Below are 21,654 nucleotides of genomic sequence, written 5' to 3'. Positions count from 1 at the left end.
GCCGCCAATTAACCCTTGCCAAACCACATAATGGATGCAATTGTTAATAACATTTTACCGCTAAGTGACGTGTTTTTTTGAGTATTCCTTAAAGGATGTTCTTAGAAACGTAAAAAAAAAAAAAAAAGCCCCTAAATGTTTGAAAATAAGCAACAAAACGTAAATGTTTGGAAAAATAAAACTTAAATATGTTTGAAAAAGAAAAGTTTAAAAGTAAATAAATAAAAAAAAAAAAACATTTTTCTTCCAAGGGTGCCATTATATACATTTTGTGCTTCCGTAACTGGATGGACACAGTAACGCCACCTTTAGTCAAACGGAGGAAAGAGGCTCTTTCTTCCAGATTAGCGAAAAACATACGGGGAGGAGGGGTGCATTGTATATAGGGTCACCCTAGTTTTGTTAAGTCTTAAAAAAAAAAATATCAAAAAAAATTAACGGCAAAACCTTTTCAAAGTGAAAATTGTGAATTTGTAACTATTAAGACCTTCCATGTTTGAAGTGTTTCTATGTGATTAAAATATTTGTAAGCTATGCCCCCAACCCCTCCGCTAGCGGTATCAGAATTTTTGTAGGAATTTTTGACACCCCTAACACGAAACTGAGAATACAATATAAAAATCTCGGAATTTCTGTTAAAAGTGGGTTATTTATTTTCTTTATGGATTATACTTCCAAAATAAACTATTACAGTTGTTTTAAAAGTAATAGAAATATTTTTTTTTTCTTTTTAAAACAGTAATGAATTTTCCGAACTCAATATTTTTCAATTTTTAAATTTTAAAAATCTATCAAAATTTTTCTATTGATTCTATTTTTACGATATTTTCAGGGTCAATGTGAAATTTTATGTTCTTTCCAATAAATCGAATATAATATTTTAGACAAACGTTTTTTTTTTTTAAATTCACGACCCCCCCATCCCAATTTTTAAGTGTCTATTAAAAAGTAAATACTTAATTTAGTAACCCGATGAGTACATAATTATTTACTCACAAATTGAAGAGAAAAGGTCAATACATAATATATTCAAATTTAAAAAAAAAAAAAAAAAAGTGTTCTTTTAGAATTTTACCTGTAAAGTTTGAAGTTTAAAACCTTTTTTTTAAACCACGTTATTTGGTTTTTCTTTTTTTTTTTTAATGGAACCTTGGTCCTTCAATTGAAAAAAAAAAATTAGGGCTTGAATTACATTTTTCGAGGAGTTATAAGCTTGGAAAGACAGGGGATCGAATAATTCACGCCTCCCATTTTGTAAATGTCTAATAATAATTAATTTAGAACCCGATGAGTACATAATTATTTCCTCACAAATTGAAGAGAAAAGGTCAATACATAATATATTCAAATTTAAAAAAAAAAAAAAAAAACAGTGTTCTTATAGAATTTTACCTGTAAAGTCCGAAGTTTAAAACCTTTTTAAAAAAAAACACGTTTTTTTTTTTTTTTTTTTAAATAAAATCTTGGTCCTTGCTCCTTTAATTGAAAAAAAAAAATTAGGGCTTGAATTGCATTTTTCGAGGAGTTATAAGCTTGGAAAGATGGGGTGGAATTATTCGCTATTTTCACGAAATTTCTGACACCGCTACCCCTCCGCCACCGAACTTGAAAAAAAAAAAAAAAAAAAATGCGAACGATTAAATGTCTCGTGGATCCCTATATTCCAATAAAAGGGTGCTCATTTTACGTTAAGTTTATATATAAGAAAGTGATCCCTCACCTAAAATATTTTTTTTTCAAATTCCTTCTGTCAGCTTTAAAAGGCCGTTGAAACGTATTAGGAAAATTGATTTCTTTTTAGGTAAACCGGGTTAGGTCGTAAAAAACAAATTTACTTATTTTAACAAAAACAAGATGAAACAATATTATGGCCTTTACATAATTTTTCATCGCAGTACATTCAAGCCACTAAAGTACAGTTTTACCATAAATAAACTTCACACGCAACTTAAAATTTATTTTTCAATACGAAATTTTAATTAGTGCGGTAAAATATTAAAGTCCGTCTCACGTTCGTATAAAACAATTTTTTTTTGTAGATTTCGGTATGCTAAAAACGAATCTGCAAACCGTTTCCGTCGCAAAAAAATAATTTTCATATGAAGTACTTTTTCGAAATATGGGTGATCACTTTTCCATGTAAATTTAACTTAAAATGAGCATCCACTTTCTGCCCACCTGAGAGAGGGGGCATGTGTTTATTAGCTAAAAGATTTTGATTTTTTTGTTTTTATCTTTCAATAGACACGATGAAATTAAAAAAATAAAGAAAAATCGGTATTATTTTACTTTAAGGCCCGTCTCACATTCGTATAGAAAAAGATTTTTTTGTAGCGCGTACCAAAATGACCACTCGAGATAACCTAGAATTACATGGCTTAATATTTCGAAAACTTGTTTTTCATTTGATTTTATATTTCCGCCAAATACTACACTGTGACAAAGCAGTTTGGTACGCGAGTGCACATTTAACAGTCTTCGTTTCTGCTCGCGCATAACAAACGAAGGCTAGGCTGTGAAATGGAAAATCGTCCTAGAGTTTAGGGGTTAATAAACTGCAAAAGAACTCAAAATACTTTTTAGCAAATAAACACACAAAAAATGTCCCCTCTCTCAGGTGGCCAGAAAGTAGGTTCTCATTTTAGGTTAGATTTAGATGGAAAAGTGATCACCCATTTTTCGAAAGAGTAATTTCTTCATATGAAAATTATTTTGCAGATTCGTTTTTAGCACACCGAAATCTACGAGGCATAAAAAAAAAAAAAAAAACTTTTATACGAACGTGAGACGGGCTATGCAGTGCAATCATTACATAACATCTTCATAATATGCGGAAACAATTATCCATTTTTTCCTAGCGATTATTTTAACAGTGTTCTTAAGATTACAATCGTAATATTAAATAGTTTTTAAAACTCAAAACAGCCTCATTAAAATTCAGACCACTAAACTGCGTTTCCACCGTAAAGTGTGACCTCACGTGCATAAAATTGTGAAATTTTAAAAATAAAAAATAGATTACAAAAGGCGAGAGTTCTTAATGTTTTGAGATTTTTTACATTTAAAGACATACTTTGAAAGTTCAGACCCATTATGGTTTTACGCGTCCTAGAAAAGGAAAAAAGAATTAAATGGACGCAGCAGAGCTGGAGACGTGCGAAAGAGTTTCGAAGCATTCGTTAAACTGAGAAAGAATACAGTTTTACCAGAGAGAGAGAGAGAGAGAGAGAGAGAGAGAGAGAGAGAGAAGGGGGGGGTCAGAGTTATCTAAAATTGAACTGAAAATTCTAAAATTGGTTTAGATTCATTGAAGAAAAAAAAAAAAAAAAGAAGAAAAGCCAACACATGCAACGATTAAAACATGTAAAAAAAAAAAAAACGCACATGCTAATTTAATCTAAATTAACGGAATGGGTACAAAAAATGTAGCAATGATTAAGAGTTATATAGAATTTACAAATTCATTTTCATAGGATCAAGAGAATAAAATAAAAATACCTTCGTTTACATAGAAGAGGAAATAATCAGAAGGAATATCGACAAAACACGAGAGATATATTCAACATTGGGTCAAAGAGTGAAGAGTTTCGTGTCAGAGTGGGAGGAGAAGAAAGAGGAAAGTTAATAAGGTGGGAGGAGGAAGCGCACTCGACAATGGCGGCTGCTGCTTTTTTTTTTTTTTTTTTTTAAAGTCACCAATGCCTTTATAAGCCAAACGATATCGTTATGGCGCCTTTTTAGTTCATTCATTCATTATAAAAAATATGGTTATATTGGAAGATTTTCAGCATTAAGAGGTCACTGAAATAACATTATCTAAACCAAATTAATTATAATTTTCTAACAGTTTAATGATCAAGCAAAAAATTATGGTATTGTTTCTGCTTCAGTATTAAAAATGATATTGTTATAAAGCAAGAAATGTGGTTAAAATAATTTCAATGGCAGCTAAAATCTTCAATATAAAGCAAATTAAATATTTTCAATTTAGAGTTAAAAAAAAAAAAAACAAACAAAAAAAAATACTTGTGCATATGTTACCATGCTGAAATAACGTTTTTACATGGAGAGAGGGGGTTGTAATTTCACCTAACAAAAATAGCGTAAAATTTAAATTTAACTTAAAAATACCGCAGTAACATTAGTGCACAAGCAACTAAAAATAAATTGATTGGACATGAAATAGCTGACAAAAATAAAACACCACAAGTGGTTCTAAAAAAATATACACACCCATGTGAAATTCTGGCCATTAAAAATATATACATTAAGGGAAAGGAAAAGTAGAGAAATTAAGGTGATTTTAGAAATGCTTCAAGTGCTCAATATATGAGCAGAGCTAAGTACATGAATATACTTATGGCAAGTTAGTTAACTACACAAAAACGTTTCATTCTCTATATCTAATGGAATGAGCAAATTTTTTTTCATAAACTTTTTAAAGTTTTAATCTTGGGTTTATGTTTATAGGATTTCTGAAATTCACATAGATCAATAAATTAATATCTAAAGAATCTCTTTTCGGAGTTAAAATACTTGGGGAAAAAAAAAACAAAAAGGAAATTAAGTTATAAAAAAGTATGCATTTAAAATATTCAATTTAAGAAAAACGTTAAAATATGCAATAAGATACACATTTGTGATTTAAGAAGAATTGTAAGTTACTTCGTGAAATCTATATTTGACAGGGTAAATTACAAATATGAGAAAATATTAACTTTAGTAAAATTAAGTTTAAATGGTTTATATAACTACACGCATATATATATATATATATATATATATATATGTGTGTGTGTGTGTAAACGAAGGAAAATCTACACCGAAGTATGCTGCCCTAATTTAGACAAGCAAAAAATAGATGGCATCGTTTCAATTAGTTTTGTCATCAGAATAAAAAAGGGGGCATTTTTATAAGTTTTGTGAATAAATTTTAATTGTTAAATTTATCCAAACTATTTTAAATATCACCTATTTATTTTTCTTTGTTAGAAAGGGGGGGTCAAATTAGGTATGGAAGCTGTCGAAATGCACAGGTTACGCGATAAAAATTGCAATTTTTTAATTTAAAAAATAATTTCGGGTTTTTTAAAAATCTAAGTTAATATTTTAAGGATCACACAAAAAGATAATATCTATCAAATTGTGCTTAATTAAGAAAAAGCTAAGTCTTTCAAAAGAGTAGCTAACTAATCTCTCATTTTATAATTATATATACATATAAGAAATATAGGCATATAATAGAAGCGTTTAAAAAATAGTTGAACATTTAGTTTAAAATTGAAATATGCAACAAAAGAAACGTTTTGATAAACTCCAAAGAGCAAAGTATTTAAAAATAAAAGGGGTAAGAGAAAATTACAAATTAAAGAAATACATTGTTCATAATACAAGTCGTAATCGCCATTTTTAACAATGTCCATGCGTGACTTTTATAAAAGGAAAAAGTAAAAAGCCGATATCAAATTACTTAAAAACTGGAAATAAATATAGCCTAAAAATATTGAAAAGTTACTGGTAGATATCTAAGGCAATGGAAGGCATGCAATAAACGTTATTAAAAATCGAAACACAAGAAATACAAACATTTTTAACCGGTTTCCGACGCCGATCGAAATCAGAGAAAGGAGGTAGGAAAAAAATGGTGGCAAATTGGGGTTGTCACGACGGCAACAACCGAAGAAATCAAATTATTAAACAATTTGTGATCAAAAATGTCATTTAAATGTTCCTACAGGTGCACAACGATGTCATGCACATGTTACGACAATGCAAACTGCAAAAAAATACTTTTGATATAAGAAAAATTAAGCAAAGCACGACAGAGATGGAGAGAGAGATACAGAGAAAACACTTACAGGGTCGTCTACTGATTCGTCATTTACCGGAACTCCGATGGTATCGACGGTCGATTCCACGTTAAAACTTTCTTGCTCGCCGTTTTCAGTATCTGCCATCATTTCGAGAAGAGAAAAAATATTATAAAAGTAATCTTTGGGGAGGCTGCTATCTAACAGTGTAACTTTAAAAGCTTAATATCCAGTTTTACAGACCGGATGCCGCCAGATTCTGCTAGGGGATGGGTAAAAACGGACAAACTTAAGTATACGAGATATGGCCGCTATAACGAGAAATTCAGTCAAGGTCACGTGAGAGCTGAAAACGAGGCCGTACACGAGTTTCCCCGATGGGCGTGGTTTCGAAAAAAATCCTTCATTAAAGTTTATTAAAAAAAATTATGTTTAAAAATTAAATAAACTAAAGCCAATAATAAAAGAAAAAAAAGTGAAATAAGGCCAGTTATTTGAGAGCTAAGTACAGATGAATTGCTAGATTTGTAACGTGTGCCTTTTTCTTTTTTAAAGTTAGCCAAACTTCGTAAAAATACAACTTACTTTAAGTGAAGAAAGCACTTCAGACAGGTACTTTTTATAAAGTTACTTCAATTGGTGCAAAACCGAGATAGTAAATGAAATGTTTTAAGTGTTAAATCAGTTTTGTTATATATATATATATATATATATATATATATATATATATATATATATATATATATATATCCCAGTGACAAATACAATAACGTTAGTCAAAGGAACCACCTTTTATTTTTTTTTTTTGTATGTTTATTTATTTATTTATTTTTACAAGGGAGTTACCACTTAAGTTCTGAAAACTACTCGAGAATAAGGGTTAATGGGTGTAAAGTGATAAACCATGTTGTAGTCAGCTGGAAAGCAGACGCGCGATTCCAATGTTCATTGGAATTTGCATTTAAATGTAGGCACAGATACAGAATGGGGGAAATTAATTTATATTTACTTAAAACTGGATGACGTCAAAGTAAGGCTGGTAATTGCAAAAAAAAAAAAAAGAAAGTGTGACGTCATAAAGGATGAACAATAGTACCTATTTACAACACCTCCCCACGGGACAGAGTTAGACACCAGGGTCGTTTTTTTAACGTGGAGAAAAGGTACAAAAATTAAAAAATTGTCTCAGTCGTGAAGGGCTGTTCCTCCACTGAGAGAGAACAAGAAATGGAAGTCCAGCAGCTGAAGAACAGATGGTATTTATTTGCTCCCCCACCAAGCAAATTAGGCACAAGGCCGATTTTTAATGTGAGGAGTGAAGGGGAACTGGGGACCAACTCCCCGGGGAGTAGTGGAGCTGGATAGTGACAATTGGTGTGAAGGGTTGCCCCTACATTGACCAAGGTCTTATATGTGGGATTGCTTCCACATATGGTCTTTGCTTGTAGTATCTGCCGGAACAGATACTACACTTTGATCTTGGCCTAAAGGCCAACAATAGTAAGTAAAACCTGTGGACGTTGGTTGAAAAACGGTAGTAGCAGAAACGGTAAGTTTACGAGTACAACCCTTTCTTGCCATGGTAAGGACAGTAGGAACACCATAATAGTGAAAATCCAGGAATCAATATCAGGATCCGTTATTTTCTGGTCATCTGCAGAATTACAAATCTATGTAGTTTTTCTACACATGTGCAACCACCATTCCTTTGTGTGTTCTGAGCAAAGCCTTCTCCAACTTCGTATGCAACTGCTGGGACTTGTGGCTCAGAGTGTCAAGTGTAAAAAATATGCAAACTTTCAGGCGAAATAAATAGCTGCAGTCAACTAAGACTGCATGCAGATCAAAAAATCGTGAGGCAGATCTTTGTGGATTGTACAGAGTCCGCTTTGCATAACAGCAGTAGCTGTAACTGTTGATCAATCTATCTACCTATAAAAGTGAAATTGTGTGTGTGTGTACATTTCCCTACAAAACTCAATTTTCAGTCTACAGACTCGAGATTTGTAGTGGTACTCCGGTCTCCTAAGATCCCTTTTTCCACCACAAATAAGATAAAATAAAATTAAAAAATCAAACATGTGAAATAAACGGTGTTTATTTACACAAAAACAACAAGTAACAAACAAATCATTTTTTGTGTCCCGAAGGTGCGTCTGGATAGACAGTTCTTGCAAATGTGAAAGTTATTGAGACTGTTCGTGGTTTTGACAAGAAAAAGCAGAGAGTGTCCTTTGTTTTCTCAGTGAGAAAACAGGTTTATTTTTGTGTGCTAGGAGAAATAAAGAAGGTAAATGTCCTTGCATGTGGCTGAATATCTGCATTATTCTGTGTGTGTGCATGCATGTGGATAATTGTGTTTTGTAATGCTGGCGGAAAATTACGTAGCAACGGAGTCGTTAACGTGAATAGAGAAGCGAGCGAAGAGGGAGGAATGCAGAGTGCGGAGCGCTGAGTGAAAATGAATGAGTGAGTAAATTCGTTTAAGTATTTGTCAATCGGCTAACAGGTGATGTGAAAAAAAAGGTTTTGAAAATTAAATCTTTCTCTGGTCGTTGATTGGCCAAGAAGTGCACTCTTGTCACGTGGTATGCTTTTAACTACGTCCGCCGAACAAAACGCATTTTAAGTTTTGTTCCCCGCAGAATTTGCATTGGCATATTTTTAAAAAAGTCTTTGCACCTTTGAAATTTATCTTTTTTTTTCGCGCATGTAATTGGGTTTTTATTTTTTTTTGTTATTTTAGAACGAGAAGTGAATGCATTTTTTTTTTTAGGTGTGTTTAACCCCACATATTTGACATAAGGGGTATTGAGATTTGGGAAAATCTTTTTAATCGATTTTCGGTGAGAAATTTGGCTGTCAAGAGGTCATAGTTCAACGATTTGACCCTTGAAAACTCTACCAAACTCCTCCGCCAATTTTGGGTCTAAATACTTGAAATTTAAAATGTAGGTTACTTGGACATGGATCAAACTTTTTAATTTGATTTGAGCCAAAGCAATAAATAATAAGGGGTCGAAATTGGGATCAAAGTTAAAAAAATTTGACCTCTGCAGTCACTAGCAAGTTAGTCAGCCAATTTTGGATCTAAACATTTGAAATTTTACAAACTGGATATTCAGACATGCAGCAAGCTTTTTAATCAGTTTTGGGGTGAAAATTTGGCTGCCAAAAGGTCAAAGTTGAAAGAGTTGACCTTTGCAGACTGCCACTTTTAGGTCTAAAAACTTGAAATTTTAGATGTAGGTAACCTGAACACGAGTCCAACTTTTTAATATATATATATATATATATGCACATAAAGTTATCAACACTACATAGGGCCCGAGCAAAGCCGAGCTGAACTGCTAATACTAACTCTGGACAGGTTTTCTTGAAAGCAGCAGCTGTAACTTAGAATTTCCAAATCTAGTATATAAACGGCTATATGGTTGTCTATCTTTATTTTCAAACTATCTCTTCTGAAACTAAAAGGCGCAGTGTGGCGTGAGGGGCCTGAAATGATTGGATATTTTACAGACTGTTCTTTTATGGGTCTTTAGCCGATTAAAATAGTTTTTAAGGGGGTCAAAATTGGAAAAAAATCGTTATACATTTTGTATATTCATCCTAGTTTATTTTTAATCAGTTCATGTGCGTGTCAAGTTGGTACAGTGGTAACGTCACCAGCTTTGAATGCTAGTGTTTCGGTTTTGATTCCAGCTAAATACTTTTTTCTTTACTTTTGAAATCACGACTATAATGATATATACGAAATTGGGACAAATTAAAATATATTTAAGCATATTTTACGTCCCCCCCCACTAGTATTATATATATATATATATATATATATATATTTATTTATTTCGCTGATTTGTGTGATGGCAGCATCGGCTACATGCACAATCATGTATGCAAACATGTACAAACACAGTCATAGAAAAAGTAATTATAAAATTTTGCTTATATATTAAAAAAAAAATCCTGATTGTGGTAACTTGAATAAAAATTCTGTGTATCTATCTATAAAAGAGATGTATGAGAGGACACTTCTCAACCTATATACTCAACGAAATCTACAGACTTGAAATTTGGTATATAAGGTATTCAAACATGTGGAACACTTTAATCAGTTATCTAAAAAAAAAAAAAAATAATAATAAAGGGGGGGGGGGCTAAGAGGTCAAAATTAAAAACTTGGAACGTGGGGGGGGGTGTCATCAGATTTTTATCTGCTTGTCAATTGTTTCATAAATGCACATGCATGAATGGTTCACATGACAGATTCCTTCTGTTAAGAATAAGTACGCTTGCAAATGCTTTTTAAAGATCGTCTCAAGTTAGCCTAATGGTTATCGTACTTGACATGCTGTCTTTAGGTTTTGATTTCGATCTCAGCTCAAGTATTTTATTTTTACTTACAAGAAGTGAACTGTTTAAAAAAACAAAAAAAACAATACTCGCATGTACATGTCTAAGTTTGTTTTTTTCCTGTTTTTTTTTTTTTTTACTTCATTTGTTTTTAAAAGGAATTTAAGATTACATTTAATACTGGACAATATCAGGTACATCTGCTAGTATAAAATAGTGAGTGAGTGTGTGTGTGAAAATATTTAACCGATAAACTCTTAAATTACTGGTCACATAATGCTGAAATTAACAGGAAATAGTAATCATTAGGGCTGTGACAACAGAATATTCTTTTCATTCTTTTGACTCTTGGGTATATATCTGACAGACACTTAATCAACCGAGAACCACATCCGTCTATATAAGAACATATAAGATATTAGCGGATATATAATAGAGTCAAAACAATGAAAAGAATATGCTGTAACAGCCCTAATAATTATACACTAAGGAGGATTTATAATTAGTAAAAATCTTTGTTTGGATGGATGAATAAAGTGTACAAAAATATATCAGCAATTAATGTAAAAATGTTCATTTCAACTTGTTAGCATATTTTTATTAGTTTTGCGCATGTGAAAATTCATTCATAGCTTGAAGTGGTTTAATTTCAAATCTTTCTAATCTATCTGTCAATAGGGAATGTGGCTTCAATTCTAGCTGATAGCAACGAAGTCATTTTGTTTTTAATCTTTTGAAATCAGTACTACTAGGTTAAAGCACAATTGCACTATGATACTTGACTTTTTCAATTTAAAGTTAAATTCAAACCATTATCACCACACAAGCAGGCATATAAAATCAACAGATTCTTTAATATGACAGGGGCGCATTCAAAATGTTTCTGTTTTGAGCACAATTGAAGCATGATACTTGACCCTTGTTTTTTTAAACATTTATTCAAGTCATCTATAAAATAAATCTCACCTGTCTTTAAATGTATGAATATATGTATATATATTTGTATGTCTCAGAAAGACTTTCGACAGAGGCGATGGATTTTCACGAGATTGTAATCATTCTGAAGCTGACCTTTCGGACGACAAATATTGAAAAATTGTCCAAAAACATTAATTCCTTCACCCTCAATGGGGCACTTTTCTACAAGGAGGGGTAGAAAACAATCGTTCCTTCATGACAATTTAGCCATACACGCATGTACAAAAAAACGTTCTTTCTTGAATTAGTTTATATATTAAAAAAACGACCTAATTTTGCTCACATGGTCACAGACCAGTCGGTATAGTAGCAGTGTCGTTATCTTAAGATTGCATGTTTGAGCTGAGATGTCTTTTTTTTTTTTTTCGCTTTTTAATGTTTTAATATTGAAACGGGGTTATTTATGCCATCTTTTCGTTTGTTTTTTTCTTATTATTTTTCCGTCACATTCGCTGTTTTTTTTTTGTTGTTTTTGTTTTTCCGATTTTTCAAAGAAATTTTAACATCGTTCGCTTATTCTTCATTTTGCATCACGTTCGCTGTTTTTTTTTTCTTTTTTTATAATACTAACAATTCAGCCCAGCTTCGCTCAGGCCCTATGCACTGTTCATAACTTGCTCTAAAAGTGAATACACTTTATGTAATTTTTCAAATGTTTAGACCAAAGTTTGAGTAATTTTCTAGAGACCGCAGAGGTCAATTTTTTTTTAACTTTGACCCCTTAACATTTTTGAGGGGCTCAAATCAAATTATAAAGTTTGATCCATGTCCAAGTAATTTACATTTAAAATTTCAAGTGTTTAAATCTAAAATTGGCAGAGGAGTTTAGTAGAGTTCTCAGGGTCAAGTCATTGAACTTTGACCCCTTAACAGCCAAATTTCTGACAAAAACCCCATCAAAAAAATTTTCCCAAATCTCAATACCCCTTATGTCAAGTCTCGAGTGTGTAGACCGTTGGCTTATTCTTTATTTTTCATTTTGTTTTGATTTACCTCCCAACTCACCCGCTTAACGCTGGGTACCCCCACTAGTCTATATATATAAAAGCGAAAATGTGTGTATGTATGTTCGCTTTTTGTGTATGTCCGTAAAAGGCTTTTTTCGCTGGATTTTTCGGTCGGCTCATTCCTTCTTAAAACTTTTTATATCACGTCTAAATGATATATATATATATATATATTAAGTTACGAATGGGGGTCGCCTGTCTATTTAATTTGCCCGAATTTCACGCGCTATTTTTTTCCAGATTTTTAGAGCGTCCCGTGTATCTTTCTCTTTTCAGTATAAAACAAGCGAAAACTGGCTTGCAGCCGCGTCATGTTTCAAGGTCAAACATCACATGACTTAAGGTTCTCGCACCTGTTAATTTCATTTTATAAACGTTAAATTAAGACGTTTTTCATTCTTCTTCTCTCGTGGCCGAGATGGCTAGGTCCCAGGGTTTTTTTCCATTTCGTTTCCATCTCCACATCAAAGGTTCGGGGTTCAAACCTACTTTCCTAAAACTTTTTTTTTTTCTTTTTACATCTCCAAACACCCAGCCAACGTTTTTTTTTTTTTTTAAACAGGGTTGTTTTGATCACCCCCCCCACAACACACACCTACAAACACTTGGGCCACGCCGGGTACCCCCCACTAGTCTATTATATAAATTTCACCTGTCTGTTTAAATGTATGTATATATGTATGTCTGCCTAAAAATTTCGACAGAGGCAACGGATTTTCACAAGATCAGTATCGTTTTGAAGCTCGGTCCTTCTGACGACAAATATCAAAAAATTGCGCCAAAACATTAATTCCTCCAGCCTCAACTAGGCAGTTTTCCACAGGGAGGGTTAATTTTTTTGCCGACATCTTTTGCAAGTCATTCAAACCTCGCGTTCACGATGTCGCTTAAATCGCGTTATTTTGACTGCCCACGACATCACAACAATGGTAGGCACATCGGTAAGACAGTTTTTTTTCACCTCTTTTTCCTCTAGCGCATTATGGGTTCGAGCCTGCTTACCACTCCTATTTTTTTTTTTTTTTTTTTTTTTTTTTTGCTCAACCAACACCCTTACACACACCTCCACTTTCTTTTCCGCCTTTTGCTCAGCACCACCTCCAAACACCCGGGCAACTCTGGGCACCCAGGCTAATCTATAATATAAATCTCACCAGTCTGTTTAAATGTGTGTATGTATGTATGTATGCCTAAAACAGAGACGACAGACTTTCACAAGATTAGTATCGTTTTGAAGCCCAACCCTTCGGACGACAAATATCGAAAAATTGGCTAAAAACATTAATTCCTTCACCCTCAACTGGGCACTTTATTTCAAAGAGGAATCGCTTTTTTCACCGATATTTGCGGAAGTCATTCCCTCTTTTCAATTGACTAGCTTTAATTTAAATCATCGCCACTTTTAGTTTGGCGATGAACGCAATGGCAAAACATCACTTTTTTTTTTTTTTTTTTCACATTCTTTTTCTCCTTTACAGGACGGGTTTGAGCCTGCCAACTAACATTTTTTTTTTTTTTTGCTCAACACACACCTAAACAACCGGGCAATGCCGGGCACCTAGGCTAGTTATATATAAAAAATAATTTTATAAAAACAGTAGGTTCTCTACAGTGCAATGTAGACTACAATGTATTGTGGATTAGGTCATTGCAAGGAAGCATGTGAACTTCTTCCAAGTGCACTGTGATGGGTCCCAAACTAGAGCAGATAATCAATCGATTTGATTGTAAAATAGGCGATTTCACTGATTTTGATGAAAATATACATTCATTGATCAGCATTCAATCGCGGGCAGCGTCGGATCCCTCTGCTTATATATATGTGGATTAACATGGAAAGACAAGGCCCCTAACTCGGGATTGTTTGCTAGGTGCGACATTTTAAGTATTGAGGCCTTCCTGATGAAATCTCAGCTTCGGTGGGCTGGTCACCTTGTTCGCATGGATGAAAACCGTCTTCCTAAGCAACTAGCATACAGTCAACTGAAAGAGAGTAATCGAAATGTGGGTCGTCCATTTCTGAGGTACAGGAATAAGCTGAAAGACAATTTTAAGCACTCGGGCCTGAACCCAAAAACCTTTGAAGAAGATGCTGCGGATAGAAAATTGTGGAGGGAAAAATGTTTTGCAGGCATTAACACATACATTGACACACGGCTATCGAATCAAAAACAAATCTTTGTAGAGCAAGAGTAGGAACAGCACCTTCCCAGCCTGTATCCTGTGAGCTTGGTTTGTGAGAGCAGAGCTGGCCTCGTGTCACACATGTGGCACAAGCATTGAAGGCAGAGTGAAACAGAGTGAATTTTTGGCCCTTATGCGTCGAACACGACGGGAGAGTCCATTATATATATATATATATATATATATATATATATATATATAGCCAGTAGAGTTTAGTTTCCTAGAAGTACATCCAATGAAACAACACGTGTCTACCAAAATAGTGCTCAATGAGTGAACAGAGCATGTATATTAATTTTATTTATACAAACATTAATGGACACTTTTGAAGGTAGTTCTTGGCCTGAAGACGTAATCCCCCAACGTGGGTGATTACAGAAACATGTATGCACATATGTAGCCATTAATGTTTGTATAAATAAAATTAATATATATATATATATATATATATATATATATATATATACAATTATATAAATGTAAGTTTGTGCGAGTTTGTTCCTTATAGACTCTGAAATGGCTGAACGGATTTCTTTAAAATTTACAGAACTTTAGTGTATAAGTCTGGGAGTGATCTTAAGTTTTGTCTCAGAATACCCCCGATAATTACCGATAATCAAAACCGTTATTTTAATTTATCTATCATTGGTAAAGCCATTTTTTCCATGTTGTTTAGCAACAATGATAGAACAATGGCCGTGAAAATTATACTGTGAGTAAGTTAATAGCGTGTTTTTTTTTCTTTTCTGTTTTTGCATGATGTGGTCTGTAGGTTCAAACTTTGCATGTAAATTTCTTAATTTTTTTTTTTTCATTAACTGCAAAGAATTTTATAAGACTTGAAAATTTACGTCTTTTTTTTGTTTTTTGCATGATGTGGTCTGTAAGTTCAAACCCCACACGTAAAATTCTTAAGGTTTTTTTTTTTTTTTTTTTTGTAACTTGAAAGAAGTTTATATAAAAAAAAAAATTATAAAAGAAACAGTAAGTTTTCTAGAATGCAATGTAGAATATCATATTTTGGACTAAGTTACTGCATGGAGGCATATAAAGCTTCCTCCCGGGCGATTTCACAGATTTTGATGACAATGAAAAGATAGAAGTATGAAATATTCGTTGATCATCATTCAATCCCGGGCATCGTCGGGTCTCCCTGCTAATATATATATCTGAACAATGAGATTAATTAATCTTGTGGTTCAGAGTCTTATAAAATATTGTTGGGAAGAAATATTTTTATATAAAACAATCCCAGCCAAATAAAATAGCTCAATATACAAGATAGAGCAAAGTAAAAATTGTAGGTTTTATATTTAAATTTAATATAGAATTTAAAAAACAACAAATTATTTGAACTTAAAGTTCTTTCCTTAATCCATAGATTTTCAATGTAAGGCTTATCTCTTGAGGAAATGTCTTTAGCAAATATTTCTTTATGGGTAACCATAACTTTGCTTTTTAGCACATACATTGAAAATTAATATTTTTAAAGGAACATTGAAAAAGGCATCATTTTAAGGCGATACAATGGGAGAATTGGATTAAACAAGAAAAAGGATATGAATTTCAGGTACAAAATTCGAGTGGTGACCCGAGAATAGAGATGAATGTTATTTTTATATTCCAAACTGGGTAATGATTTTAATATTGAAGACTAGCGGGGGTACCCGGCGTTGCCCGAGTGTTTGTTTCCGGGACGGGGGGGGGGAGTTTTAAAAAATGTTATGGTAGGTAAGTAGGAAGGATCAAACCCGGAGTCATGAGTAAAAGTAGGAAAATAAATATGTGAAAAAAAAAAAAAACCCCGCTGCAACGTTAACAGTTCGGCCACCAAGAAAAGTCCATTCCAGTTGTTTAGGAAAAAAAAACAAAACAAAAAAAAAAACGACTACGGTAGGTCGGTGCGAACGTGAAAATATAATGTGAATTGTCCAGCACGCTAACCACTACGCCACAGAGCACTGCAGCTTAGTTTAGTGATTTTAAATTTTTTTTTTTTTTTTTTTTTTATTCAATTTTCACCCCAAACAAGGCACAGTGCCACTTTGAAGCAGGGGGCTACTATTAGGGAATTAATTAGCGGGGTCATTATGAAGGGAGAAGAGTAGAAAGATGTTTGTTAACATTACACTTGAACTTCTGCATATCATTGCAGTTGGGAAAGCAGAATCCCGGAAGGGAGTTCCAAAGACCCGCAGTTCTGGGGAAGAAACTATTGGAGTAAAAGGCTTTCTTGCACCTAGGGATCTCCACTGTAGAGGGATGAGACATAGTAGCTTGTCGGGTTTGTCGGGGGTAGTTACGTCGGGGAGGTACAAGTGTTTGCAGTTCGTCAGAGCATTCACCATTAAAGTATTTGTCGAACAGGCAGAGGGATGCAACATCTCGTCGATGGGACAGAGGTTGAAGCCCAGATGACAGTTCAGGACCTATCAGGTTTGCGACTCTTTTTTGAACCCTGTCCAGGAGCGAGAGACAAGCAGCAGATGCACCAGCCCAGATGTGACAACAGTACTCCATACATGGGCGAATGGTTGCCTTATAGAGGTATAGGATACTGGCAGGCGTAAGTAGTTTTCTAGCACGGTAGAGGGAGCCAACCTTCCTTGCAGCAGCCTTGGCAATGCTCTCAATGTATCTATTCCAGTTCATATTCCCTGTAAACGTTAGGCCGAGGAGTTTAAAAGAAGTACTTTCAGGCAATGTGTTCTTGGCCATTGCTATTGGTGGTAGAGAAGGTTTCTTGTAGTTATTGAAGGAAACAAGCTTAGTCTTAGCAGCATTGAATGAGACCAACCATTTTTGTCCCCATTCCACTACGGATTGGAGGTCATCCTCTAGTGTTTCTGCCATTTTCTTGGATATGTGTTCATTTGTTTTCCCCTCATATCTGTTATAGAGAGTGGTGTCATCGGCAAATATACCCATCTCTGAAACAATATTATCAGGGAGGTCGTTTATGAATATCAGGAACAATAGAGGTCCAAGGATAGACCCCTGAGGCACTCCCGCATTTATGTCATATTGTTTGGATGTACGTCCGTCGAGGACAACTTTGATTTTTCTATTACTTAAGAAGGATTTAATTACGTTATGAATTCTTCCAGTGATTCCATATGATCTAATTTTCCTTAGAAGACCATCGTGCCATACCCTGTCAAAAGCCTTAGATATATCAAGGGCCACCGCTCTACCCTCCCCTGTTTTATCCAATGAACGGTATATACGTTCAGAAACTACAGTTAAGATATCTGCTGTTGAACGGGCTTGCCTGAATCCATATTGTTTGTCAGTCAAGAGTTTAGCAGCTGTTAGGTGCTGGACTAGGGCTTTATTAACTAAGGACTCAAATATTTTGGCGAAAAGCGGGAGGAGGCTAATGGGGTGATAATTTAGTGGGTCAGTTCTTTCACCAGAATTCTTGAAGACTGGTACCACAGAGGCGGTTTTCCAGCAGTCGGGAAAACAAGATTCGTTAAGGCATTTATTGTAAAGTTTGGACAGAACTGGAGCAACCTCGGCAGAGCATTTTTTTAATAGCACAGCCGGGATGAGATCTGGTCCACATGCTTTAGAGGTGTCTAGGTTTTTTATAATAGCATGTACCTGAGAAGGGGTGATTTTCAAGTCGTCAAGTGTGGCGTCTGTTCGCAGAGGAAAATCAGGGAGTGAGTGGTGTACCGAGTTCAGTGTGGAGTTTGAGGCAAACCGACTGGCAAGCAGATTAGCCTTGTCAGTTGCCGTGCAAGCAACCTCATGATTGTTTGTTAGTGAGGGAATAATTGACTGTCCATTATTAACTACGCTGTTGTAGATTTTCCAAAAATCCCGGGTTCCTAATTTCTGTGCTTCGATGCGCTTTCTGGTGGTTTCAGAGTAATCTGACTTAGCTGTGTCTATCACTCTCTTACAATTATTTCTAGCTTCTATAAACTTCTGTTTATTTGAGCTGGACTTATGTCGGTTGAATAACTTCACATGAAAGAACTACGAAGCCAAACCGGTGTTCTCTTCTCAACTGTTCCTTGTGAACGATCCCCAAACGGTGTTAAGTGGTGGCAGGGGGAGGAGGAATTTATTAGAGAGAAAATATTTTACCACTTCCATTGATCTTAACCGATTTTGTGCCGTGACTTCTCAGCAGAAAAAGTATAGAAATCTAAGATTATCGAGGAATTTGAGAAGTAATAAGCCTATAACACACCTCAGATATTGTTCTGCCGTTTGTGCATATTATATTTGCATGAAATATCTTGATTTTTAATCCTATTAATGTCAAAATCAGACGGGAAAAAATGAGTTCATTTTATTTATATAGATAGAGATAAAGTCCAAAATTATCGAATCCAGCATCCAAAAGTAATGGTAAAGTTCCTTAGCAACAGTAGAAGCTTGGCGGGAATAAATCCCATTTGTTTTGGTATTATGTATGTTTTATTTTTATATGGCAAAATCCAACCCGCCCATGTGATTATTCCAATCAGCAAAAACAGTCATCATTCATTATAAATTTATATATAGATTTAAATTTAGGATAACTGGATGTTAACCAGATGAAAATTATCCTATTTCTAGAAGTGGAAATTAAAAAAAACTTTCATAAAACACAGCAAACTCTTTTCTTTGTTTGGCTTTACAACATAAAAAAAAAATACAAATTTTCTACCGACTACATTTCCTCTGAAGAGATGAATCTTACATTGAAAATCCATGAATTAAGCAAAGAACTTTAAATGTCGTGTATTCATTGTTCAAATAAGAGATAGAGTCAATTTGGTCCTGGCAATCCCCGATATGATGATACAAATACTCTGTAGACTATGAGAGTTAAGGAGTCATGCAGAGGACTAGTACTTTTCCGATTACTTTCTGTTGCATCCTTGACTGGTCTCCATACACCCAGCGTTATATAATGCATAAAAATAGCACCTTTTGAAGTTGCAATTTGTATCAGCCTTTCCATAGTGGATTACTGTCTGTGCATGGTGAAAGGTGACATTTCAAGAAGTAACCCTGTTATTATGCATGGGCATAAGTGAATGGGATGATTCCAATATATTTCTCAATTCTTATACAATTACCAATTCCGTACTAAATGCTCAATTCCGATTCTTTATAAATCTCTAAATATTTAACAATAGGGTCATTATTTATTCCAGATAGCGTAAAAACATGCATGAAATCTGCAGATATTTTCTGAAGAGTAAAACACACTTGTTGTGGATCTATAGATTTTAGTTTTTCTTACTACTTTTTTATTTATTTTTTTTTCTTCCTTTGAAGATTGTAATGCTGGGTATGGGGCAGCCAAACCAGCTGCCAACATTGCCCCGCTTTTTTATTGAAACCAACAGAGCTCTTTTTAGTATCCTCGCTGTTCCCTTAAGTGCAATTGTCTGAATCTCTTTTGCACTTGGTTCACCAGGAATATTAGTTAGGTAGGACTTCAGGTTCTTCTTCATAAGTCCTGTGGCACCTATGATAACTGGTATGATCGATATCCCCTTTAGGTTCCAGTTTCTTTTCATATCATAGTGGAAGATTTTGTATTAAACAAAATCAAATTTAAAAAAAAAAAAAAAAAAAAAAGAAAAATAAAACACTTAAAAGAATCGTTTTTAGCATCCAAAAAAATTAGGCACAAATTTGTACAATTCTGATGCAGATTCCGATACTCTGATAAGTTCCGATTTTTCATCCCGACATTAGTGGGCACAGAAAAAAAAAAAAAAAAAATCAAAAAAAAATCGGTGAATGTAGAGGAGTAAACCTTGATAAACTATCCTTCTATTCCCATGGGTATCAGAAGTTCCTGTTGGGTCTAACGAAAGTGTGATAGCAGCTCAGAGAACAGTGACTGACCATCTTAACAATGCTCCAGTTAGCGGAAAATTATGAGATGGTGTCTCAAAATACCCATCTCTTTCAAAGGGTGGCGTTAGAACGGGCATCCAGTTGTAAAAAGAAAATTTGCTTCAATCTCATATGAAACATGTCAGAACTTCCAACCCTCGGACACAGGGAAGAAAAACTGAGTAGAAAAAAAAGACAAAGGTTTAACAAACATTCACCCAATCTGTCACAGATGGCCTAGTAAATTTTAAATTTAATTTTTTTTTTTTTTTTTTTTTGTGTATTGATATTCATATTAAAAACCCTTCTCTATTGGTATTTATTGGTTTCGTTACGAAAGCAAAATGTGACACAAGGTCGTTTTTAATGTGGAGGGAAAACCAGCTCCCCAAAAGAAGGGCAAAAGGTGCACTCTTGTAGGGACCAAAAATAATAATTGTCTCAATATAGAGGGTTTCCCCTCCATTGACCAAGGATAAATTAACTTGAGTGTAGCATCAGAACAGATACTACACTTTGAGATATCAAATCTTTTATTTAGGTTAAAAATACAATATAAATTCAACCCGAACAAAAAATTTAGACACAAGGCCAACTCAAAAAGGGAGGAAGAATGGGGGTCGTTGGTCATCCTTGTCACTCTAAAACTAAACAAAAGGTTTTCTTAGCTAGCATCCTCTTTCACCATAATACCGCATTCACCCTACTTAGAACCCAATTGTTTAAAACATTTATTAGCATGTATATATAATCTTATTGAAAATTGATTCAAATTAAAAAAAAAAAAACCTGTAAGAAGGGTATAAAAAAATTTTAATTGCCTGACAAGGAATACAAATAAACAAGAAAGACCTTATTCCGTGGAGTTTTCAAAAATGTAATTCTCATCAGAGGAAAGAGGTTTGCAAAATACTTACAAAAATTAAATGCAAGAAATATACTTCTGAATGTTTTCGATAAAGAGTGGTAATCAATACAATAGCATATCTTTTTGTGTCTCACACTTACGTCTGGATTGTTTAATTGTTATGTACTTCCATTTCTTTTAATGAATAATTTTACCAAGAATTCTTCATAAGTTTTGGTTTCGGTCATAGCTGATGGTACTCAAGTTTATATATATAAAGTTTTTGTTTCGCTTTCAATTAAAGCTGATGCACTCAAGTCATATAGATCTATATTGTTTTGGAAATCACAATCGCATGTAAAAATCGATAGAACATTAACTCTATAATAATATATACAAAATCTGCAAGAATCAAAATATCATATTTAAGCGAACTTTACGACTTGGGCGTCCCTGCTAGCTTAGGTAAATACTTTTGCAGTTTTAACAAAAGAGCTACAATAATATCAGAGCATATCTGTTTACGCTGAACATCTACAGAATGCCAACATCAATCTATTACATATAAATGAGTTTGCTGTGAAATTTCTACAGGTCCCGGTAGTGTATTATTTGAACT

The 21,654-nt window shown here is 33.9% G+C and overlaps 1 protein-coding gene across 10 annotated transcripts in view; it reads right to left on the bottom strand.

Annotated features, from left to right (window-relative positions):
• The window catches only part of LOC145277940 (polyadenylate-binding protein 2-like), a 58,215-nt gene that overhangs the window by 20,462 nt on the left and 16,099 nt on the right, over positions 1–21,654 (bottom strand). For 3 of the 10 annotated variants that reach the window (XR_013868248.1, XM_080130015.1, XM_080130018.1), the window contains exon 1: positions 5,859–6,152. Coding sequence is in view for 4 of the 10 variants with exons in the window: in XM_080130015.1 (XP_079986141.1) it covers positions 5,859–5,960 (102 nt within the window). In the remaining 6 variants the exon portion in view is untranslated. Of the gene's footprint in view, positions 1–3,498; positions 3,618–5,586; positions 5,821–5,858; positions 6,165–6,395; positions 6,415–21,654 lie in introns of those variants that run through there. The other 7 variants (XM_080130016.1, XM_080130019.1, XM_080130022.1 and 4 more) reach the window with 6 other exon arrangements.

This window comes from Euprymna scolopes, chromosome 6 (assembly GCF_053919585.1).
Source record: "Euprymna scolopes isolate OS-2025 chromosome 6, ASM5391958v1, whole genome shotgun sequence".
NCBI classification, from domain to species: domain Eukaryota; kingdom Metazoa; phylum Mollusca; class Cephalopoda; order Sepiida; family Sepiolidae; genus Euprymna; species Euprymna scolopes.
This window is presented reverse-complemented; position numbering and strand designations above follow the sequence as displayed.